This window comes from Scyliorhinus torazame, chromosome 6, assembly GCF_047496885.1.
Source record: "Scyliorhinus torazame isolate Kashiwa2021f chromosome 6, sScyTor2.1, whole genome shotgun sequence".
Taxonomy (NCBI): domain Eukaryota; kingdom Metazoa; phylum Chordata; class Chondrichthyes; order Carcharhiniformes; family Scyliorhinidae; genus Scyliorhinus; species Scyliorhinus torazame.
In genome coordinates this window covers 4,629,497-4,653,780 of record NC_092712.1, presented here as the reverse complement: position 1 = coordinate 4,653,780, position 24,284 = coordinate 4,629,497, and the positions used below count along the sequence as shown (strand labels likewise).

Sequence of the window (24,284 nt, the reverse complement as noted above, 5' to 3'; positions counted from 1 at the left end):
GAAATCTGCCGTCCCTACCCGGTCTGGCCTACACGTGACTCCAGACCCACAGCAATGTGGCTGACTCTTCACTGCCCGCCCCGCACTCTGAAATGGCCGAGCGACACACTCAGTTTAAGGGGCAATTCCGGATCAGCTACCAGAGCTGACCCACCGGTGACGCCCACATCTCATCAATGAATTTTTGAAACTCTTGGCAATGCGGGCAAGGGCAATGCGGGCAAGGGCAATGCGGGCAAGGGCAATGCGGGCAAGGGCAATGCGGGCAAGGGCAATGCGGGCAAGGGCAATGCGGGCAAGGGCAATGCGGGCAAGGGCAGTACTTAGCAGCAGTCACTTACTGTCCCTGTGAGCAGCAGTCATGATGAAATTCTACGTAAGGGATCCCGCAATGCTTAGTGGGAGATTCTGAGATATCTTGGACACCGTGGGTGCGATTCAGTGACCACGTTGTGTTCGAGCCGGAGCGCAGTCGGTAATCGCAGGCAAAGCCTCCCGTGGGCCTCCCGGTGAAATCTCCCGTGGGCCTCCCGGTGAAGACTCCCGGCAGCCTTCATGATTCACGGGATCTACCCAAGGCCGGAATCAGGTCGGAATCAGAACTCAGCCAAAATGGGGCGGGACCAAACGCCGCTCACTAAAGGAGGTCTTAAAACCTACTTCAGGCCCATCTACCTGTTGTCTACCGGACTCCCTCAATCCACCGGCCTTCCCAGGGAGGCTGCAGCCGGGCGGCGATTAGGACTGATCAGGATGGGGACCAGGTGGAACAGCAGCCGTGGGGGGCGGGGGGGGGGGGGGGGGGTCTCCTGGGCCAGTGGTGGCCACTGGATAGTCACGGATAGTGCAGGGTGTCCCTGACCGTCCCTGGGGACCTTGACACTGCCTAGATGGTACCTTGACACTACCAAGCTGGCAGGAAGGGTGCCCGGGTTCCACTGCCAAGGGTCAGGGCCAAGGAGGCCAAAGCCCCACAAATGGAGGGGGGAGGTTGGGTGCTATAAGGGGGTTTGCAGGGGCCTGATGAGGGGAGGGTCCTGCAGGGACCCTATAGCCTTCCTCACTTGGACGGGGGGGGGTGGGGAGACATTGCCCATGGGTGTGGGGTACAAGCTCACTGAGAGACTGGGGCATCCTTTCAAACTGGCAGACCAATCTCGGAGTCCAACTCCCCACAAATGAAAATGTTCCTTTGAACTGGCCCCTGTGGTTTATGTTGTATCCCCCGGGGCTCTATCCTGGTATGTTGTACCCCCCGGGGCTCTATCCTGGTATGTTGTATCCCCCGGGGGCTCTATCCTGGTATGTTGTATCCCCCCGGGGCTCTATCCTGCTATGTTGTATCCCCCCGGGGCACTATCCTGGTATGTTGTACCCCCCCCCGGGGCTCTATCCTGGTATGTTGTACTCGCCGGGGCTCTATCCTGGTATGTTGTATCCCCCCGGGGCTCTATCCTGGTATGTTGTATCCCCCCGGGGCACTATCCTGGTATGTTGTACCCCCCCCCGGGGCTCTATCCTGGTATGTTGTATCCCCCCGGGGCTCTATCCTGGTATGTTGTATCCCCCCGGGGCTCTATCCTGGTATGTTGTATCCCCCCGGGGCTCTATCCTGGTATGTTGTATCCCCCTGGGTCTCTATCCTGGTATGTTGTACCCCTCGGGGCTCTATCCTGGTATGTTGTACCCCCCGGGGCTCTATCCTGGTATGTTGCATCCACCCGGGGGCTCTATCCTGGTATGTTGTACCCCCCGGGGGCTCTATCCTGGTATGTTGCATCCCCCCGGGGGCTCTATCCTGAACAGTCCGGTTCTTTCTCTGAAACTTTTTAAAGAATCCATTGTAAAGTCAGGTGCGGAGACTTACCGGCTGTGAGGTGGGAGAGCTGCAGAGTTCCCGAGAGTCACTGTTACCGAGTACAGGGGGGTCACTGGAGCTGCCCTGGAAAGCACAAAGCTGAAATAAATCAACCCAGACTATAGACTGTGACACACACACACACACAATGCAGCACAGACAGACTGTAACACACACACAATGCAGCACAGACAGACTGTAACACACACACACAATGCAGCACAGACAGACTGTAACACACACACACAATGCAGCACAGACAGACTGTAACACACACACAATACAGCACAGACAGACTGTAACACACACACACAATGCAGCACAGACAGACTGTAACACACACACACATTGCAGCACAGACAGACTGTAACACACACACACAATGCAGCACAGACAGACTGTAACACACACACACATTGCAGCACAGACAGACTGTAACACACACACAATACAGCACAGACAGACTGTAACACACACACACAATGCAGCACAGACAGACTGTAACACACACACACATTGCAGCACAGACAGACTGTAACACACACACAATGCAGCACAGACTGTAACACACACACACACAATGCAGCACAGACAGACTGTAACACACACACACAATGCAGCACAGACAGACTGTAACACACACACACAATGCAGCACAGACAGACTGTAACACACACACAATACAGCACAGACAGACTGTAACACACACACACATTGCAGCACAGACAGACTGTAACACACACACACATTGCAGCACAGACAGACTGTAACACACACACACAATGCAGCACAGACAGACTGTAACACACACACACAATGCAGCACAGACAGACTGTAACACACACACACAATGCAGCACAGACAGACTGTAACACACACACAATACAGCACAGACAGACTGTAACACACACACACAATGCAGCACAGACAGACTGTAACACACACAATGCAGCACAGACAGACTGTAACACACACACACAATGCAGCACAGGCAGACTGTAACACACACAATGCAGCACAGACAGACTGTAACACACACACACAATGCAGCACAGACAGACTGTAACACACACACACAATGCAGCACAGACAGACTGTAACACACACACACATTGCAGCACAGACAGACTGTAACACACACACAATACAGCACAGACAGACTGTAACACACACACACAATGCAGCACAGACAGACTGTAACACACACACAATACAGCACAGACAGACTGTAACACACACACACAATGCAGCACAGACAGACTGTAACACACACACACATTGCAGCACAGACAGACTGTAACACACACACAATGCAGCACAGACTGTAACACACACACACACAATGCAGCACAGACAAGACTGTAACACACACACACAATGCAGCACAGACAGACTGTAACACACACACACAATGCAGCACAGACAGACTGTAACACACACACAATACAGCACAGACAGACTGTAACACACACACACATTGCAGCACAGACAGACTGTAACACACACACACATTGCAGCACAGACAGACTGTAACACACACACACAATGCAGCACAGACAGACTGTAACACACACACACAATGCAGCACAGACAGACTGTAACACACACACACAATGCAGCACAGACAGACTGTAACACACACACAATACAGCACAGACAGACTGTAACACACACACACAATGCAGCACAGACAGACTGTAACACACACAATGCAGCACAGACAGACTGTAACACACACACACAATGCAGCACAGGCAGACTGTAACACACACACAATGCAGCACAGACAGACTGTAACACACACACACAATGCAGCACAGACAGACTGTAACACACACACACAATGCAGCACAGACAGACTGTAACACACACACACATTGCAGCACAGACAGACTGTAACACACACACAATACAGCACAGACAGACTGTAACACACACACACAATGCAGCACAGACAGACTGTAACACACACAATGCAGCACAGACAGACTGTAACACACACACACAATGCAGCACAGACAGACTGTAACACACACACAATGCAGCACAGACAGACTGTAACACACACACACAATGCAGCACAGACAGACTGTAACACACACACAATGCAGCACAGACAGACTGTAACACACACACACAATGCAGCACAGACAGACTGTAACACACACACAATGCAGCACAGACAGACTGTAACACACACACACAATGCAGCACAGACAGACTGTAACACACACACACAATGCAGCACAGACAGACTGTAACACACACACACAATGCAGCACAGAGACTGTAACACACACACAATGCAGCACAGACAGACTGTAACACACACACACAATGCAGCACAGACAGACTGTAACACACACACAATGCAGCACAGACTGTAACACACACACACAATGCAGCACAGACAGACTGTAACACACACACACCGCAATGCAGCACAGACATAGACTGTAACACACACACACACAATGCAGCACAGACTTTAACACACACACACACAATGCAGCACAGACAGACTGTAACACACACACACAATGCAGCACAGACAGACTGTAACACACACACACCGCAATGCAGCACAGACTGTAACACACACACACAATGCAGCACAGACAGACTGTAACACACACACACCGCAATGCAGCACAGACAGACTGTAACACACACACAACGCAATGCAGCACAGACTGTAACACACACAATGCAGCACAGACAGACTGTAACACACACACACAATGCAGCACAGACAGACTGTAACACACGCACACAATGCAGCACAGGCAGACTGTAACACATACACAATGCAGCACAGACAGACTGTAACACACACACAATGCAGCACAGACTGTAACATACACACACAATGCAGCACAGACAGACTGTAACACACACACAATGCAGCACAGACAGACTGTAACACACACACACAATGCAGCACAGACAGACTGTAACACACACAATGCAGCACAGACAGGCTGTAACACACACAATGCAGCACAGACAGACTGTAACACACACACACAATGCAGCACAGACTGTAACACACACACAATGCAGCACAGACAGACTGTAACACACACACACAATGCAGCACAGACTAACACACACAATGCAGCACAGACAGACTGTAACACACACACACAATGCAGCACAGACAGACTGTAACACACACACACAATGCAGCACAGACAGACTGTAACACACACACAATGCAGCACAGACAGACTGTAACACACACACACAATGCAGCACAAACAGACTGTAACACACACACAATGCAGCACAGACAGACTGTAACACACACACACACAATGCAGCACAGACAGACTGTAACACACACACAATGCAGCACAGACAGACTGTAACACACACACACAATGCAGCACAGACAGACTGTAACACACACACACACCGCAATGCAGCACAGACAGACTGTAACACACACACACCGCAATGCAGCACAGACTGTAACACACACACACACAATGCAGCACAGACAGACTGTAACACACACACACAATGCAGCACAGACAGACTGTAACACACACACACAATGCAGCACAGACTGTAACACACACACACACAATGCAGCACAGACAGACTGTAACACACACACACACAATGCAGCACAGGCAGACTGTATCACACACACAATGCAGCACAGACTGTAACACACACACCGCAATGCAGCACAGACAGACTGTAACACATACACACACAATGCAGCACAGGCAGACTGTATCACACACACAATGCAGCACAGACTGTAACACACACACACAATGCAGCACAGACAGACTGTAACACACACACACCGCAATGCAGCACAGGCAGACTGTAACACACACACACACAATGCAGCACAGGCAGACTGTATCACACACACAATGCAGCACAGACTGTAACACACACACACAATGCAGCACAGACAGACTGTAACACACACACACCGCAATGCAGCACAGGCAGACTGTAACACACACACACACAATGCAGCACAGGCAGACTGTATCACACACACAATGCAGCACAGACAGACTGTAACACACACACACAATGCAGCACAGACAGACTGTAACACACACACACACAATGCAGCACAGACAGACTGTAACACACACACAATGCAGCACAGACAGACTGTAACACACACACACAATGCAGCACAGGCAGACTGTAACACACACACACACAATGCAGCACAGGCAGACTGTATCACACACACACAATGCAGCACAGACTGTAACACACACACACTGCAATGCAGCACAGACAGACTGTAACACACACACACAATGCAGCACAGACAGACTGTAACACACACACAATGCAGCACAGACAGACTGTATCACACACACACAATGCAGCACAGACTGTAACACACACACACAATGCAGCACAGACAGACTGTAACACACACACAATGCAGCACAGGCAGACTGTATCACAGACACACATTGCAGCACAGACTGTAACACACACACACAATGCAGCACAGGCAGACTGTAACACACACACACAATGCAGCACAGACAGACTGTAACACACACACACCGCAATGCAGCACAGGCAGACTGTAACACACACACACACAATGCAGCACAGGCAGACTGTATCACACACACAATGCAGCACAGACAGACTGTAACACACACACACAATGCAGCACAGACAGACTGTAACACACACACACACAATGCAGCACAGACAGACTGTATCACACACACAATGCAGCACAGACTGTAACACACACACACAATGCAGCACAGACAGACTGTAACACACACACCACAATGCAGCACAGGCAGACTGTATCACACACACACAATGCAGCACAGACTGTAACACACACACACTGCAATGCAGCACAGACAGACTGTAACACACACACACAATGCAGCACAGACAGACTGTAACACACACACAATGCAGCACAGACAGACTGTATCACACACACACAATGCAGCACAGACTGTAACACACACACACAATGCAGCACAGACAGACTGTAACACACACACAATGCAGCACAGGCAGACTGTATCACAGACACACATTGCAGCACAGACTGTAACACACACACACAATGCAGCACAGGCAGACTGTAACACACACACACAATGCAGCACAGACAGACTGTAACACACACACAATGCAGCACAGACAGACTGTAACACACACACACAATGCAGCACAGACAGACTGTAACACACACACAATGCAGCACAGGCAGACTGTATCACAGACACACATTGCAGCACAGACTGTATCACAGACACACATTGCAGCACAGACTGTAACACACACACCACAATGCAGCACAGGCAGACTGTATCACAGACACACAATGCAGCACAGACTGTAACACACACACACAGTGCAGCACAGACAGACTGTAACACACACACCACAATGCAGCACAGGCAGACTGCATCACAGACACACAATGCAGCACAGACTGTAACACACACACACAATGCAGCATAGAAATACAGACTGTAACACACACACAATGAATACTTTGCATCAGTATTCACCAAAGAGAAGGAATTGGTGGATGTTGAGTCTGGAGAAGGGGGTGTAGATAGCCTGGGTCACATTGAGATCCAAAAAGACGAGGTGTTGGGCGTCTTGAAAAATATTAAGGTGGATAAGTCCCCAGGGCCTGATGGGATCTACCCCAGAATACTGAAGGAATCTGGAGAGGAAATTGCTGAGGCCTTGACAGAAATCTTTGGATCCTCACTGTCTTCAGGTGATGTCCCGGAGGACTGGAGAATAGCCAATGTTGTTCCTTTCTTTAAGAAGGGTAGCAAGGATAATCCCGGGAACTACAGGCCGGTGAGCCTTACGTCAGTGGTAGGGAAATTACTGGAGAGAATTCTTCGAGACAGGATCTACTTCTGCGACACAGCCAGAGTGGGAATTTGGAACTTGGTAATTTGGTGCAGTGAGGTAATTCGGTGCAGAGTGGGAGAAGGTGCATTTTCCCGACTGTTTTGTTCTCTCTCTTTCTTCTGGCCTGTAACTTTTAATCAGCAGGGAGAGAACCAGAGAGCATCTGAGACCCTCAGAAGGTAAGAAAGTGATTTTTACTCATTCTACTTTTATTATCTTTTCAAATTGTGTGTGTGGGGGGGGGGGGGGGGGGGGGGGGGGGGGAGCTGAAGTGACATCACAGAAAAGCTGTGACCTGAGTGTCTGGTTGGGAATCTACACTAAATTAAAAAAGCATTGGTTCTGGATATAGAACTGGCTAGGTCATAGAAGGCAGAGAGTAGCAATGGAGGGATGCTTTTCTGATTGGAGGGCTGTGACCAGTGGTGTTCCGCAGGGATCAGTGCTGGGACCTTTGCTGTTCCTAGTATATATAAATGATTTGGAGGAAAATGTAACTGGTCTGATTAGTAAGTTTGCAGACAACACAAAGGTTGGTGGAATTGCGGACAGCGATAAGGACTGACAGAAGATACAGCAGGGTTTAGATTGTTTGGAGACTTGGGCGGAGAGATGGCAGATGGAGTTTAATCCGGACAAATGTGAGGTAATGCATTTTGGAAGGTCTAATGCATGTAGGGAATATACAGTGACTGGTAGAACCCTCAAGAGTTTTGAAAGTCAAAGAGATCTAGGAGTACAGGTCCACAGGTCACTGAAAGGGGCAACACAGGTGGAGAAGGTAGTCAAGAAGGCATACGGCATGCTTGCCTTCATTGGCCGGGGCATTGATTATAAGAATTGGCAAGTCATGTTGCAGCTGTATAGAACCTTAGTTAGGCCACACTTGGAGTATAGTGTTCAATTCTGGTCGCCACACTACCAGAAGGATGTGGAGGCTTTAGAGAGGGTGCAGAAGAGATTTACCAGGATGTTGCCTGGTATGGAGGGCATTAGCTATGAGGAGCGGTTGAATAAATTCGGTTTGTTCTCACTGGAACGACGGAAGTTGAGGGGCGACCTGATAGAGGTATACAAAATTATGAGGGGCACAGACAGAGAGGATAGTCAGAGGCTTTTCCCCAGGGTAGAGGGGTCAATTACTAGGGGGCATAGGTTTAAGGTGCGAGGGGCAAGGTTTAGAGTAGATGTACGAGGCAAGTTTTTTACGCAGAGGGTAGTGGGAACTCGCTACCGGAGGAGGTGGTGGAAGCAGGGACGATAGTGACATTTAAGGGGCATCTTGACAAATACAAGAATAGGATGGGAATAGAGGGATACGGACCCAGGAAGTGTAGAAGATTGTAGTTTAGTCGGGCAGCATGGTCGGCACGGGCTTGGAGGGCCGAAGGGCCTGTTCCTGTGCTGTACATTTCTTTGTTCTTTGTTTGTGAGCACACATTAAAAAATGAAAATTGCTTATTGTCACAAGTAGGCTTCAAATGAAGTTACTGTGAAAAGCCCCTAGTCGCCACATTCCGGCGCCTGTTCGGGGAGGCTGTTACGGGAATTGAATCCACGCTGCTGGCCTGCCTTAGTCTGCTTTACAAGTCAGCTATTTAGCCCTGTGCTAAACCAGCCCCTAGCACTCATATTCCCGCATATTTTCACATACCTGCACGTGCGCACATATCTGAGCCTGCGCACACATAGCTGCACGTGCGCACATATCTGAGCCTGCGCACACATACCTGCACGTGCGCACACATAGCTGCACACATATCTGCACGCGCGCACACATATCTGCACGAGAGCACACATATCTGCACGTGCGCACATATACCTGCACGAGAGCACACACATCTGCACGCGCGCACACACATCTGCACGAGAGCACACACATCTGCACGCGCGCACACACATCTGCACGCGCGCACACACATCTGCACGAGAGCACACACATCTGCACGTGCGCACACATATCTGCACGAGAGCACACATATCTGCACGTGCGCACACATATCTGCACGAGAGCACACACATCTGCACGCGCGCACACACATCTGCACGTGCGCACACACATCTGCACGAGAGCACACATATCTGCACGTGCGCACACATATCTGCACGAGAGCACACATATCTGCACGTGCGCACACATATCTGCACATGCGCACACATATCTGCACGAGAGCACACATATCGGCACGTGCGCACATACACCTGCACGTGCGCACACATATCTGCACGTGCGCACACATATCTGCACGTGCGCACACATATCTGCACGTGCGCACACATATCTGCACGTGCGCACACATATCTGCACGTGCGCACACATATCTGCACGAGAGCACACATATCTGCACGAGAGCACACATATCTGCACGTGCGCACACATATCTGCACGTGCACACACATATCTGCACGAGAGCACACATACCTGCACGTGCGCACACATATCTGCACGAGCGCACACATATCTGCACGAGAGCACACATATCTGCACGCGAGCACACATATCTGCACGCGCGCACACATCTGCACGTGCGCACACATATCTGCACGAGAGCACACATATCTGCACGTGCGCACACATACCTGCACGAGAGCACACATATCTGCACGTGCGCACATATACCTGCACGTGCGCACATATACCTGCACGTGCGCACACATCTGCACGTGCGCACACATATCTGCACGAGAGCACACATATCTGCACGTGCGAACACTTATCTGCACGAGAGCACACATATCTGCACGAGAGCACACATACCTGCACGTGCGCACATATACCTGCACGTGCGCACACATAACTGCACATGCGCACACATATCTGCACGTGCGCACACATATCTGCACGAGAGCACACATATCTGCACGAGAGCACACATATCTGCACGTGCGCACATATACCTGCACATGCGCACACATATCTGCACGTGCGCACACATATACCTGCACGTGCGCGCACATATCTGCACGTGCGCACACATATCTGCACGAGAGCACACATATCTGCACGCGCGCACACATACCTGCACGTGCGCACACATATCTGCACGTGCACACACATATACCTGCACGTGCGCACACATATCTGCACGAGAGCACACATATCTGCACGCGCGCACACAAATCTGCACGTGCGCACACGTCTGCACGCGCGCACATATACCTGAGCCTGCGCATACATACCTGCACGTGCTCACACATATCTGCACGTGCGCGCACACATCTGCACGTGCGCACACATATGTGCACGTGCACACACATACCTGCACGTGCGCACACATACCTGCGGGAGCACACACATATCTGCGCATATGCATCTGCGCATGCATACATGTCTACACGGGAGCACACATATTCAAATCTGCGCGTGCACACACATCTGCGCGTGCACACACACATCTGCGCGTGCACACACATCTGCACGTGCACACACATCTGCACGTGCACACACATCTGCACGTGCACACACATCTGCCCGTGCACACACACATCTGCACGTGCATAAACACACATATCTGGGCACACACGCACATATCTGGGCACGCACACATCTACATGTACACTCATATCTGCACATGCGCACCACAAAAATTCACGCACATCTGCTTGTGCACATATTCACATATCTGGAGATAGCGTTGCTGGAGTTCAGGAAGTTGAGGGTAGTGCAGTACTGAGGAAGGTCCCAAGAGTGGACCTGCAGGCATGAAGGTGGTTTGAAGTGTGTCTACTTCAATGCAAGGAGCATCAGGGTTAAGGTCGGTGAGCTTGAAGCATGAATTGGCACCTGGGACTACGATGTTGTGGCCATTACAGAGACGTGGATAGAACAGGGGCAGGACTGGTTGTTGGAGGTTCCGGGGTTTAGATGTTTCAGTAAGGTTAGGGAAGGTGGTAAAAGAGGTGGAGGAGTAGCATTGTTGATCAAGGATAGTATAATGGCTGCAGAAAGGCAGTTTGAGGAGGATCTGTCTACTGAGGTAGTGTGGGCTGAAGTTAGAAATAGGAAAGGAGCGGTCACTTTGTTAGGAGTTTTCTATAGGCCCCCAAACAGTAACAGATGTGGAGGAAAAGATTGCAATGCAGATTTTGGATAGGTGCGGTAGTCACAGGGTAGTTGTCATGGGTGACTTTAACTTTCTAAATATTGATTGGAACCACAATAATTCGAATAGTTTGGATGGGGCTGTTTTTATCCAGTGTGTGCAGGAGGGTTTCCTCACACAATATGTGGATAGACCGACAAGAGGGGGGGCCACATTGGATTTGGTACTGGGTAATGAACCGGGCCAAGTGTTAGATTCGTTTGTGGGAGAGCACTTTGGAGATAGTGACCACAATTACTCCTACATTAGACTCTTATTTATTGACTACAGCTCCGCCTTCAACACCATAATCCCAGCCAAGCTCATATCAAAGCTCCAAAACCTAGGACTTGGCTCCCCACTCTGCAACTGGATCCTCGATTTTCTGACCCACAGACCACAATCAGTAAGAATGAACAACAACACCTCCTCCACAATAGTCCTCAAAACCGGCGCCCCGCAAGGCTGCGTACTTAGCCCCCTGCTCTACTCCCTGTACACACACGACTGCGTGGCAAAACTTGGTTCCAATTCCATCTACAACTTTGCTGACGATACGACCATAGTGGGCTGGATCTCAAATAACGACGAGTCAGAATACAGGAGGGAGATAGAGAACCTAGTGGAGTGGTGCAGCGACAACAATCTCTCCCTCAATGCCAGCAAAACTAAAGAGCTGGTCATTGACTTCAGGAAGCAAAGTACTGTACACACCCCTGTCAGCATCAACGGGGCCGAGGTGGAGATGGTTAGCAGTTTCAAATTCCTAGAGGTGCACATCTCCAAAAATCTGTCCTGGTCCACCCACGTCGACGCTACCACCAAGAAAGCACAACAGCGCCTATACTTCCTCAGGAAACTAAGGAAATTCGGCATGTCCACATTGACTCTTACCAACTTTTACAGATGCACGGTAGAAAGCATCCTATCAGGCTGCATCACAGCCTGGTATGGCAACTGCTCGGCCCAGGACCGCAAGAAACTTCAGAGAGTCGTGAACACCGCCCAGTCCATCACACGAACCTGCCTCCCATCCATTGACTCCATCTACACCTCCCGCTGCCTGGGGAAAGCGGGCAGTATAATCAAAGATCCCTCCCAGCCGGCTTACTCACTCTTCCAACTTCTTCCATCGGGCAGGAGATACAGAAGTCTGAGAAAACGCACAAACAGACTCAAAAACAGCTTCTTCCCCACTGTCACCAGACTCCTAAATGACCGTCTTATGGACTGACCTCATTAACACTACACCCTGTATGCTTCATCCGATGCCAGTGCTTATGTAGTTACATTGTATATGTTGTGTTGCCCTATTATGTATTTTCTTTTATTCCCTTTTCTTCTCATGTACTTAATGATCTGTTGAGCTGCTCGCAGAAAAATACTTTTCACTGTACCTCGGTACACGTGACAATAAACAAATCCAATCCAATCCAATTCGGTGACTTACACTATAGCAATGGAGAGGGATAGGGCCATACGGCAGGGCAAGGTTTATGACGGGGGGAATGGTAATTACGATGCGATTAGGCAAGAATTGTGGAGCATAAGATGGAAACAGGAACTGTCAGGGAAAGGCACAATTGAGATGTGGAGCTTGTTCAAGGAGCAAATACTGCGTGTCCTTGATATGTATGTCCCTGTCAGGCAGGGAGGAAATGGTCGAGTGAGGGAACCATGGTTTACAAAAGAGGTTGAACATCTTGTCAAGAGGAAGAAGGAGGCTTATGTAAGGATGAGAAAACAAGGTTCAGTTAGGGCACTTGAGGGATACACGATAGCTAGGACGGAGCTCAAGAAAGGGCTTAGGAGAGCTCAGAGGGGGCATGAGAAGTCCTTGGCGGGTAGGAACAAGGAAAACCCCAAGGCTTTTTACACTTCTGTGAGGAATAAAAGAATGACCAAGGTGAAGTTAGGGCCGGTCAAGGACAGTAGTGGGAACGTGTGCATGGAGTCTGAAGATATAGGAGAGGCTCTGAATGAATACTTTTCTTCAGTGTTCACAAAGGAGAGGGGCCATGTTGTTGATGAGGATAGTGCGATACGGGCTGGTAGGCTGGAGGAGGTAGATATTCGGAAGGAAAATGTGTTAGAAATTTTGAGAAGCCTGAGGATAGATACGTCCCCTGATGGGATATATGCCCGGATTCTTTGGGAGGCGCGGGATGAGATTGCAGAGCCTTTGGCTTTGATCTTTATGTCCTCACTGCCTACAAGAATAGTGCCAGAAGACTGGAGAGAGGCGAATGTTGTCCCCTTGTTCAAGAAAGGGAATAGGTATAACCCTGGGAATTATAGGCCGGTTAGTCTCACTTCGGTCATCGGTAAATTATTGGAAAGGGTGCTGAGGAATAGGATTTATGATCATTTACAGCTTAATCCAGGATAGTCAGCACGGATTTGTGAGGGGTAAGTCTTGTCTCACAAGTTTGATTGTATTCTTTGAGGAGGTAACTAAGTACATAGATGAAGGTAGAGCAGTTGATGTTGTCTACATGGATTTTAGAAAGGCGTTTGATAAGGTTCCCCATGGTCGGCTCATGCAGAAAGTAAGGAGGCATGGCATAGAGGGAAATTTGGCCGATTGGATCAGTAACTGGCTATCACATAGAAGACATAGGGTGGAGGTAGATGGAACATTTTCAGACTGGAGCCCAGTTACCAGCGGTGTACCACAGGGATCAGGGCTGGGTCCTCTGCTATTTGTGATTTTTATCAATGACTTGGAGGAGGGGGCTGAAGGGTGGGTCAGTAAATTTGCTGATGACACCAAGATTGGTGGAGTAGTGGATAATGTGGAGGGCTGTTGTAGGCTGCAAAGAGACATTGATAGGATGCAGAGCTGGGCTGAAAAATGGCAGATGAAGTTTAACCCTGATAAGTGTGAGGTGATTCATTTTGGTAGGACAAATTTAAATGCGGATTACAGGGTTAACGGCAGGGTTCTGAAGGATGTGGAGGAGCAGAGAGATCTCGGAGTTCATGTCCATAGATCTCTGAAAGTTGCCACCCAAGTGGATAGAGCCGTGAAGAAAGCCTATAATGTGTTAGCGTTTATTAACAGGGGGCTTGAGTTTAAGAGCCGTGAGGTTATACTGCAACTATACATGACCCTGGTGAGACCACATTTGGAGTATTGTGTGCAGTTCTGGTCACCTCATTATAGGAAGGATGTGGAAGCATTGGAAAGGGTGCAAAAGAGATTTACCAGGATGCTGGATTGGAGGGTAGGTTTTATGAGGAAAGGGTGAGGGAGCTAGGGCTTTTCTCATTGGAGCGAAGGAGGATGAGAGTTGACTTAATAGAGGTTTATAAGATGATGAGGGGATAGATAGAGTGAACGTTCAGAGACTATTTACTCAGGTGGATGTAGCTGTCACAAGGGGGCATAACTATAAGGTTCGGGGTGGGAGATATCGGAGGGATGTCCGAGGTAGGTTCTTTACTCAGAGAGTGGTTAGGGTGTGGAATGGACTGCCTGCTGTGATAGTGGAGTCGGACACTTTTGGAACTTTCAAGCGGTTATTGGATAGGCACATGGAACTCACCAGAATGATTGTGAGTAGGTTGATTTGATCTTAGTTTCAGACTAGTTCGGCACAACATGTGGGCCGAAGGGCCTGTACTGTGCTGTACCGTTCTATGTTCTGTCCACACACCAGTGCGTGCACACATTTTTACACGTGTGTGCAGTCACATAAATATCTGCGCATGCACACCCGTGTCTGCATGCACACCCGTGTCTGCATGCACACCCGTGTCTGCATGCACACCCGTGTCTGCATGCACACCCGTGTCTGCATGCACACCCGTGTCTGCATGCACACACATCTGGACGTTCAGACATTCGCACAAACACCTGTGCATGCACACCCGTATCCCCGCGCACACAGACACATACCTGTGCTCGAGCACACACACAAACGGAGAGTACATAGGTAGGCGGACAGACTGAAGCTCCCCTGCCCCTCCTCCATTCCATTGCATCAGGTTAGCTGTGCAAGTCAGCCGGAAGCCCAAAGCATGCAGAGCACCAACCTGCCAAGCACAAAGGCGAGTGGACACGTTCACACCATGCTAAACGGCTGCTTGCCTGGACAGTGCGAACGGTGGAGCTCCGTGTGCCACGCGGAGACGGTCCGGCTGCCGGGGAATCCCGGGATTTCCCCCGGCCCTTCCTGTTTGCCACCACAAATGGGTTTTTGTGGAAGGGAATGGGCTGCAGCTCGATCAGAATCTCTTGCTCCTGTTGGTTGGGGTCAGGGAGCAGTACGTGCCCTCTGCTCTCTTCCTGCACAAGGTGCCTGTGGGTGGGTTCTGCAGGCTGCTGTTTATTAATGCAAGGCCCAAGGTTGCTGCTGGCCTCCCTCGAAGGCACAGCCCCTGATCTCCCACAGGGGACTGCCTCCGGTTCCAAAGCCGGCTCCTGCTCAGCCTGGACAAGGTGTCTGCCCTGACCTTCCATTGTAGTCAATCCAGAAAACCCCTTAATCAGGTGAAAAGGCAGAAAGACAGACGAGACAGAAAAAAAGAGGGGATTCAGAGGACTGGCGGTGAGAGATAGAGAGAAGGATTCATCTTATTCTGAAATCAATCACGACGAACTGCAAACCAGTTCAAACAGCCTCAGCAACCTGATGGTCAAAGGCACAGCCGCACGGGGCCCTGGGTGCAAGAAGCTGCAAATGATCCGGGTGCCTCCCTGGGGAAAGGAAATCAGGACCTTCAACTGGTTTCAAACTTGACACTCCATTATATAATCTCTGCTGGGACAGTGAGGGCACTCTGTTTAATCTCTGCTGGGATTATGGGGGCATGCCGTACAATCTCTGCTGGGACGAGGGCGCTCAGTATAATCTCTGCTGGAATTGTGGGGACAAATGGGACAGTCTCTGCTGGGACAGCGAGGGGCTCAGCTTAATCTCTGCTGGGATAGCGAGGACACTGGGTACAGTCTCTGCTGGGACAGTGAAGGCACACGGTACAGTCTCTGCTGGGACTGTGAGGGCGCTCGGTACAGTATCTGCTGGGACAGTGAGGGCGCTCGGTACAGTCCCTGCTGGGACAGCGAGGACACTGGGTACAGTCTCTGCTGGGACAGCGAGGACACTGGGTACAGTCTCTGCTGGGACAGCAAGGACACTGGGTACAGTCTCTGCTGGGACAGCAAGGACACTGGGTACAGTCATAGAACATAGAACATTACAGCGCAGTACAGGCCCTTCGGCCCTCGATGGACACTGGGTACAGTCCCTGCTGGGACAGTGAGGACGCTCGGTACAGTCTCTGCTGGGTCAGCAAGGACACTGGGTACAGTCCCTGCTGGGACAGCGAGGACACTGGGTACAGTCTCTGCTGGGACAGTGAGGGTGCTCGGTACAGTCTCTGCTGGGACAGTGAGGGCGCTCGGTACAGTATCTGCTGGGACAGCGAGGGCGCTCGGTACAGTATCTGCTGGGACAGCGAGGGCGCTCGGTACAGAATCTGCTGGGACAGTGAGGGCGCTCGGTACAGTCTCTGGTGGGTCAGCGAGGACACTGGGTACAGTCCCTGCTGGGACAGTGAGGGGGCTCGGTACAGTATCTGCTGGGACAGTGAGGGCGCTCGGTACAGTCTCTGCTGGGACAGTGAGGGCGCTCGGTACAGTATCTGCTGGGACAGCGAGGGCGCTCGGTACAGTCCCTGCTGGGACAGTGAGGGCGCTCGGTACAGTATCTGCTGGGACAGTGAGGGCGCTCGGTACAGTCTCTGGTGGGTCAGCGAGGACACTGGGTACAGTCTCATCTGGGACAGTGAGGGCGCTCGGTACAGTATCTGCTGGGACAGTGAGGGGGCTCGGTACAGTCTCTGCTGGGACAGCGAGGACACTGGGTACAGTATCTGCTGGGACAGTGAGGGGGCTCGGTACAGTATCTGCTGGGACAGTGAGGGCGCTCGGTACAGTATCTGCTGGGACAGCGAGGACACTGGGTACAGTCTCTGCTGGGACAGTGAGGGGGCTCGGTACAGTATCTGCTGGGTCAGCGAGGACACTGGGTACAGTCCCTGCTGGGACAGTGAGGGCGCTCGGTACAGTCTCTGCTGGGACAGCGAGGACACTGGGTACAGTCTCTGCTGGGACAGTGAGGGGGCTCGGTACAGTCTCTGCTGGGACAGCGAAGACACTGGGTACAGTCTCTGCTGGGACAGCAAAGACACTGGGTACAGTATCTGCTGGGACAGTGAGGCCGCTCGGTACAGTATCTGCTGGGGCAGTGAGGCCGCTCGGTACAGTATCTGCTGGGACAGTGAGGGCGCTCGGTACAGTATCTGCTGGGACAGCGAGGGCGCTCGGTACAGTATCTGCTGGGACGGTGAGGGCGCTCGGTACAGTCTCTGCTGGGTCAGCGAGGACACTAGGTACAGTCCCTGCTGGGACAGTGAGGGGGCTCGGTACAGTATCTGCTGGGACAGCGAGGGCGCTCGGTACAGTATCTGCTGGGACAGTGAGGGCGCTCGGTACAGTCTCTGCTGGGACAGCGAGGGCGCTCGGTACAGTCTCTGCTGGGACAGTGAGGGCGCTCGGTACAGTATCTGCTGGGACAGTGAGGGCGCTCGGTACAGTCTCTGCTGGGACAGCGAGGACACTGGGTACAGTCCCTGCTGGGTCAGCGAGGACACTGGGTACAGTCTCTGCTGGGACAGTGAAGGCGCTCGGTACAGTCTCTGCTGGGACAGGGAGGACACTGGGTACAGTCCCTGCTGGGTTAGCGAGGACACTGGGTACAGTCCCTGCTGGGACAGGGAGGACACTGGGTACAATCCCTGCTGGGACAGTGAGGGCGCTCGGTACAGTCTCTGCTGGGACAGCGAGGACACTGGGTACAGTCTCTGCTGGGACAGTGAGGGGGCTCGGTACAGTATCTGCTGGGACAGCGAGGGCACTCGGTACAGTCTCTGCTGGGACAGTGAGGGCGCTCGGTACAGTCTCTGCTGGGACAGCGAGGACACTGGGTACAGTCCCAGCTGGGACAGCGAGGACACTGGGTACAGTCTCTGCTGGGACAGCGAGGACACTGGGTACAGTCTCTGCTGGGACAGCAAAGACACTGGGTACAGTCTCTGCTGGGACAGTGAGGGTGCTCGGTACAGTATCTGCTGGGACAGTGAGGGCGCTCGGTACAGTATCTGCTGGGACAGTGAGGGTGCTCGGTACATCTGCTGGGACAGCGAGGGCGCTCGGCACAGTATCTGCTGGGACAGCGAGGGCGCTCGGTACAGTCTCTGCTGGGACAGTGAGGGGGCTCGGTACAGTATCTGCTGGGACAGTGAGGGCGCTCGGTACAGTCCCTGCTGGGACAGTGAGGGCGCTCGGTACAGTATCTGCTGGGACAGTGAGGGCGCTCGGTACAGTATCTGCTGGGACAGCGAGGGCGCTCGGTACAGTATCTGCTGGGACGGTGAGGGCGCTCGGTACAGTCTCTGCTGGGTCAGCGAGGACACTAGGTACAGTCCCTGCTGGGACAGTGAGGGCGCTCGGTACAGTATCTGCTGGGACAGCGAGGGCGCTCGGTACAGTATCTGCTGGGACAGTGAGGGCGCTCGGTACAGTCTCTGCTGGGACAGCGAGGGCGCTCGGTACAGTCTCTGCTGGGACAGTGAGGGCGCTCGGTACAGTATCTGCTGGGACAGTGAGGGCGCTCGGTACAGTCTCTGCTGGGACAGCGAGGACACTGGGTACAGTCCCTGCTGGGTCAGCGAGGACACTGGGTACAGTCTCTGCTGGGACAGTGAAGGCGCTCGGTACAGTCTCTGCTGGGACAGGGAGGACACTGGGTACAGTCCCTGCTGGGTTAGCGAGGACACTGGGTACAGTCCCTGCTGGGACAGGGAGGACACTGGGTACAATCCCTGCTGGGACAGTGAGGGCGCTCGGTACAGTCTCTGCTGGGACAGTGAGGGTGCTCGGTACAGTATCTGCTGGGACAGTGAGGGCGCTCGGTACAGTATCTGCTGGGACAGTGAGGGTGCTCGGTACATCTGCTGGGACAGCGAGGGCGCTCGGCACAGTATCTGCTGGGACAGCGAGGGCGCTCGGTACAGTCTCTGCTGGGACAGTGAGGGGGCTCGGTACAGTATCTGCTGGGACAGTGAGGGCGCTCGGTACAGTCCCTGCTGGGACAGTGAGGGCGCTCGGTACAGTATCTGCTGGGACAGTGAGGGCGCTCGGTACAGTATCTGCTGGGACAGCGAGGGCGCTCGGTACAGTATCTGCTGGGACGGTGAGGGCGCTCGGTACAGTCTCTGCTGGGTCAGCGAGGACACTAGGTACAGTCCCTGCTGGGACAGTGAGGGCGCTCGGTACAGTATCTGCTGGGACAGCGAGGGCGCTCGGTACAGTATCTGCTGGGACAGTGAGGGCGCTCGGTACAGTCTCTGCTGGGACAGCGAGGGCGCTCGGTACAGTCTCTGCTGGGACAGTGAGGGCGCTCGGTACAGTATCTGCTGGGACAGTGAGGGCGCTCGGTACAGTCTCTGCTGGGACAGCGAGGACACTGGGTACAGTCCCTGCTGGGTCAGCGAGGACACTGGGTACAGTCTCTGCTGGGACAGTGAAGGCGCTCGGTACAGTCTCTGCTGGGACAGGGAGGACACTGGGTACAGTCCCTGCTGGGTTAGCGAGGACACTGGGTACAGTCCCTGCTGGGACAGGGAGGACACTGGGTACAATCCCTGCTGGGACAGTGAGGGCGCTCGGTACAGTCTCTGCTGGGACAGCGAGGACACTGGGTACAGTCTCTGCTGGGACAGTGAGGGGGCTCGGTACAGTATCTGCTGGGACAGCGAGGGCACTCGGTACAGTCTCTGCTGGGACAGTGAGGGCGCTCGGTACAGTCTCTGCTGGGACAGCGAGGACACTGGGTACAGTCCCAGCTGGGACAGCGAGGACACTGGGTACAGTCTCAGCTGGGACAGCGAGGACACTGGGTACAGTCTCTGCTGGGACAGCAAAGACACTGGGTACAGTCTCTGCTGGGACAGTGAGGGTGCTCGGTACAGTATCTGCTGGGACAGTGAGGGCGCTCGGTACAGTATCTGCTGGGACAGTGAGGGTGCTCGGTACAGTATCTGCTGGGACAGCGAGGGCGCTCGGTACAGTATCTGCTGGGACAGCGAGGGCGCTCGGTACAGTCTCTGCTGGGACAGTGAGGGGGCTCGGTACAGTATCTGCTGGGACAGTGAGGGCGCTCGGTACAGTATCTGCTGGGACAGCGAGGGCGCTCGGTACAGTATCTGCTGGGACAGTGAGGGCGCTCGGTACAGTCTCTGCTGGGACAGTGAGGGCGCTCGGTACAGTCTCTGCTGGGACAGCGAGGACACTGGGTACAGTCTCTGCTGGGTCAGCGAGGACACTGGGTACAGTCTGTGCTGGGACAGTGAGGGTGCCCGGTACAGTCTCTGCTGGGTCAGCGAGGACACTGGGTACAGTCTCTGCTGGGACAGTGAGGGTGCTCGGTACAGTCTCTGCTGGGTCAGCGAGGACGCTCGGTACAGTCTCTGCTGGGACAGTGAGGGTGCTCGGTACAGTATCTGCTGGGACAGCGAAGGCGCTCGGTACAGTATCTGCTGGGACAGTGAGGGCGCACAGTACAGTCAGTATCTGCTGGGACAGTGAGGGCGCTCGGTAGTCTCTGCTGGGTCAGCGAGGACACTGGGTACAGTCCCTGCTGGGACAGTGAGGGCGCTCCGTACAGTCTCTGCTGGGACAGCGAGGACACTGGGTACAGTCCCTGCTGGGACAGTGAGGGCGCTCGGTACAGTCTCTGCTGGGTCAGCGAGGACACTGGGTACAGTCCCTGCTGGGACAGTGAGGGTGCTCGGTACAGTATCTGCTGGGACAGCGAGTGCGCTCGGTACAGTCTCTGCTGGGACAGTGAGGGCGCTCGGTACAGTATCTGCTGGGACAGTGAGGGCGCTCGGTACAGTCTCTGCTGGGATAGCGAGGACACTGGGTAGTCTCTGATGGGACAGCAAGGACACTGGGTACAGTCCCTGCTGGGACAGTGAGGGCGCTCCATACAGTCTCTGCTGGGACAGCGAGGACACTGGGTACAGTCCCTGCTGGGACAGTGAGGGCGCTCGGTACAGTCTCTGCTGGGACAGTGAGGGCGCTCGGTAGTCTCTGCTGGGTCAGCGAGGACACTGGGTACAGTATCTGCTGGGTCAGCGAGGACACTAGGTACAGTCTCTGCTGGGACAGTGAGGGTGCTCGGTACAGTATCTGCTGGGACAGTGAGGGCGCTCGGTACAGTCTCTGCTGGGACAGTGAGGGCTCTCGGTACAGTCTCTGCTGGGACAGTGAGGGCGCTCGGTACAGTCTCTGCTGGGACAGCGAGGACACAGGGAAGTCTCTGATGGGACAGCAAGGACACTGGGTACAGTCCCTGCTGGGACAGTGAGGGCGCTCGGTACAGTCTCTGCTGGGACAGCGAGGAAACTGGGTACAGTATCTGCTGGAACAGCGAGGGCGCTCGGTACAGTCTCTGCTGGGACAGCGAGGACACTGGGTAAAGTCCCTGCTGGGACAGTGAGGACACTGGGTACAGTCTCTGCTGGGACAGTGAGGGCGCTCGGTACAGTCTCTGCTGGGACAGCAAGGACATTGGGTACAGTGTCTGCTGGGACAGTGAGGGCGCTCGGTACATTCTCTGCTGGGACAGCAAGGACATTGGGTACAGTCTCTGCTGGGACAGTGAGGGTGCTCGGTACAGTATCTGCTGGGACAGTGAGGGCGCTCGGTACAGTATCTGCTGGGACAGTGAGGGCGCTCGGTACAGTCTCTGCTGGGACAGCGAGGACACTGGGTACAGTCCCTGCTGGGACAGTGACGACATTGGGTACAGTCTCTGCTGGGACAGTGAGGGAACTCGGTACAGTCTCTGCTGGGACAGCGAGGACATTGGGTACAGTCTCTGCTGGGACAGTGAGGGTGCTCGGTACAGTGTCTGCTGGGACAGCAAGGGTGCTCGGTAAAGTCTCTGCTGGGACAGTGAGGGCACTCAGTAGACTCTCTGCTGGGACAACAAGGGTGCTCGGTACAGTGTCTGCTGGGACAGCAATGGTGCTCGGTACAGTCTCTGCTGGGATAGTGAGGGCACTCAGTACACTCTCTGCTGGGACAGCAAGGGTGCTCGGTACAGTCTCTGCTGGGACAGCGAGGGCGCTCTGCACAGTCTCTGCTGGGACAGCGATGGCGCGCGGAACAGTTTATGCTGGAACTGCGAGGACACTGGGTACAGTCTCTGCTGGGAGTGTGAGAGTGCTGACTATAATCTCTGCTGGGACAGAGGGCTTTCTGTACCGGGGATGTGACTGTACGGAGGTAGGACTGGACCAGAGATGTGACTGTGCTGAGGTATGGCTGTACCGGGGCTTTGACTGTACTGAGGCATGGCTGTAGCCGGGGTGTGACTGTACTGAGGTGTGACTGTACTGAGGTATGGCTGTACTGTTGGTGTGACTGTCCTGAGGTATGGCTGTACCCGTACTGAGGTATGGCTGTACCCGGGGTGTGACTGTACTGAGGTACGGCTGTACCCGGGGTGTGACTGTACTGAGGTACGGCTGTACCCGGGGTGTGACTGTACTGAGGTATGGCGGTACCCGGGGTGTGACTGTACTGAGGTGTGTCTGTACCCGGGGTGTGACTGTACTGAGGTACGGCTGTACCCGGGGTGTGACTGTACTGAGGTACGGCTGTACCCGGGGTGTGACTGTACTGAGGTATGGCTGTACCCGGGGTGTGACTGTACTGAGGTATGTCTGTACCCGGGGTGTGACTGTCCTGAGGTATGGCCGTACCGGGGCTTTGACTGTACTGAGGTATGGCTGTACCCGGGGTGTGACTGTCCTGAGGTATGGCTGTACCCGGGGTGTGACTGTACTGAGGTATGGCTGTACCCGGGGTGTGACTGTACTGAGGTATGGCTGTACCCGGGGTGTGACTGTACTGAGGTATGGCTGTACCGGGGCTTTGACTGTACTGAGGTATGGCTGTACCCGGGGTGTGACTGTACTGAGGTATGGCTGTACCCGGGGTGTGACTGTACTGAGGTATGGCTGTACCCGGGGTGTGACTGTACTGAGGTATGGCTGTACCCGGGGTGTGACTGTACTGAGGTATGGCTGTACCCGGGGTGTGACTGTACTGAGGTATGGCTGTACCCGGGGTGTGACTGTACTGAGGTATGGCTGTACCCGGGGTGTGACTGTACTGAGGTATGTCTGTACCCGGGGTGTGACTGTACTGAGGTATGTCTGTACCCGGGGTGTGACTGTACTGAGGTATGTCTGTACCCGGGGTGTGACTGTACTGGGGTATGGCTGTACCCGGGGTGTGACTGTACGGAAGCAGGGCGATACCGGACTGTGACTGTGCTGAGGTGCAATTGTTCCTGGGA

The 24,284-nt window shown here is 53.3% G+C and overlaps 1 protein-coding gene across 1 annotated transcript in view; it reads right to left on the bottom strand.

Moving 5' to 3' along the window:
* The window catches only part of LOC140425665 (protein scribble homolog), a gene marked incomplete at its 5' end in the record, with an annotated part of 1,618,068 nt that overhangs the window by 132,408 nt on the left and 1,461,376 nt on the right, over positions 1 to 24,284 (bottom strand). The window contains 1 exon segment of the mRNA XM_072510160.1: positions 1,868 to 1,942. Within this exon segment, the coding sequence (XP_072366261.1) occupies positions 1,868 to 1,942 (75 nt within the window).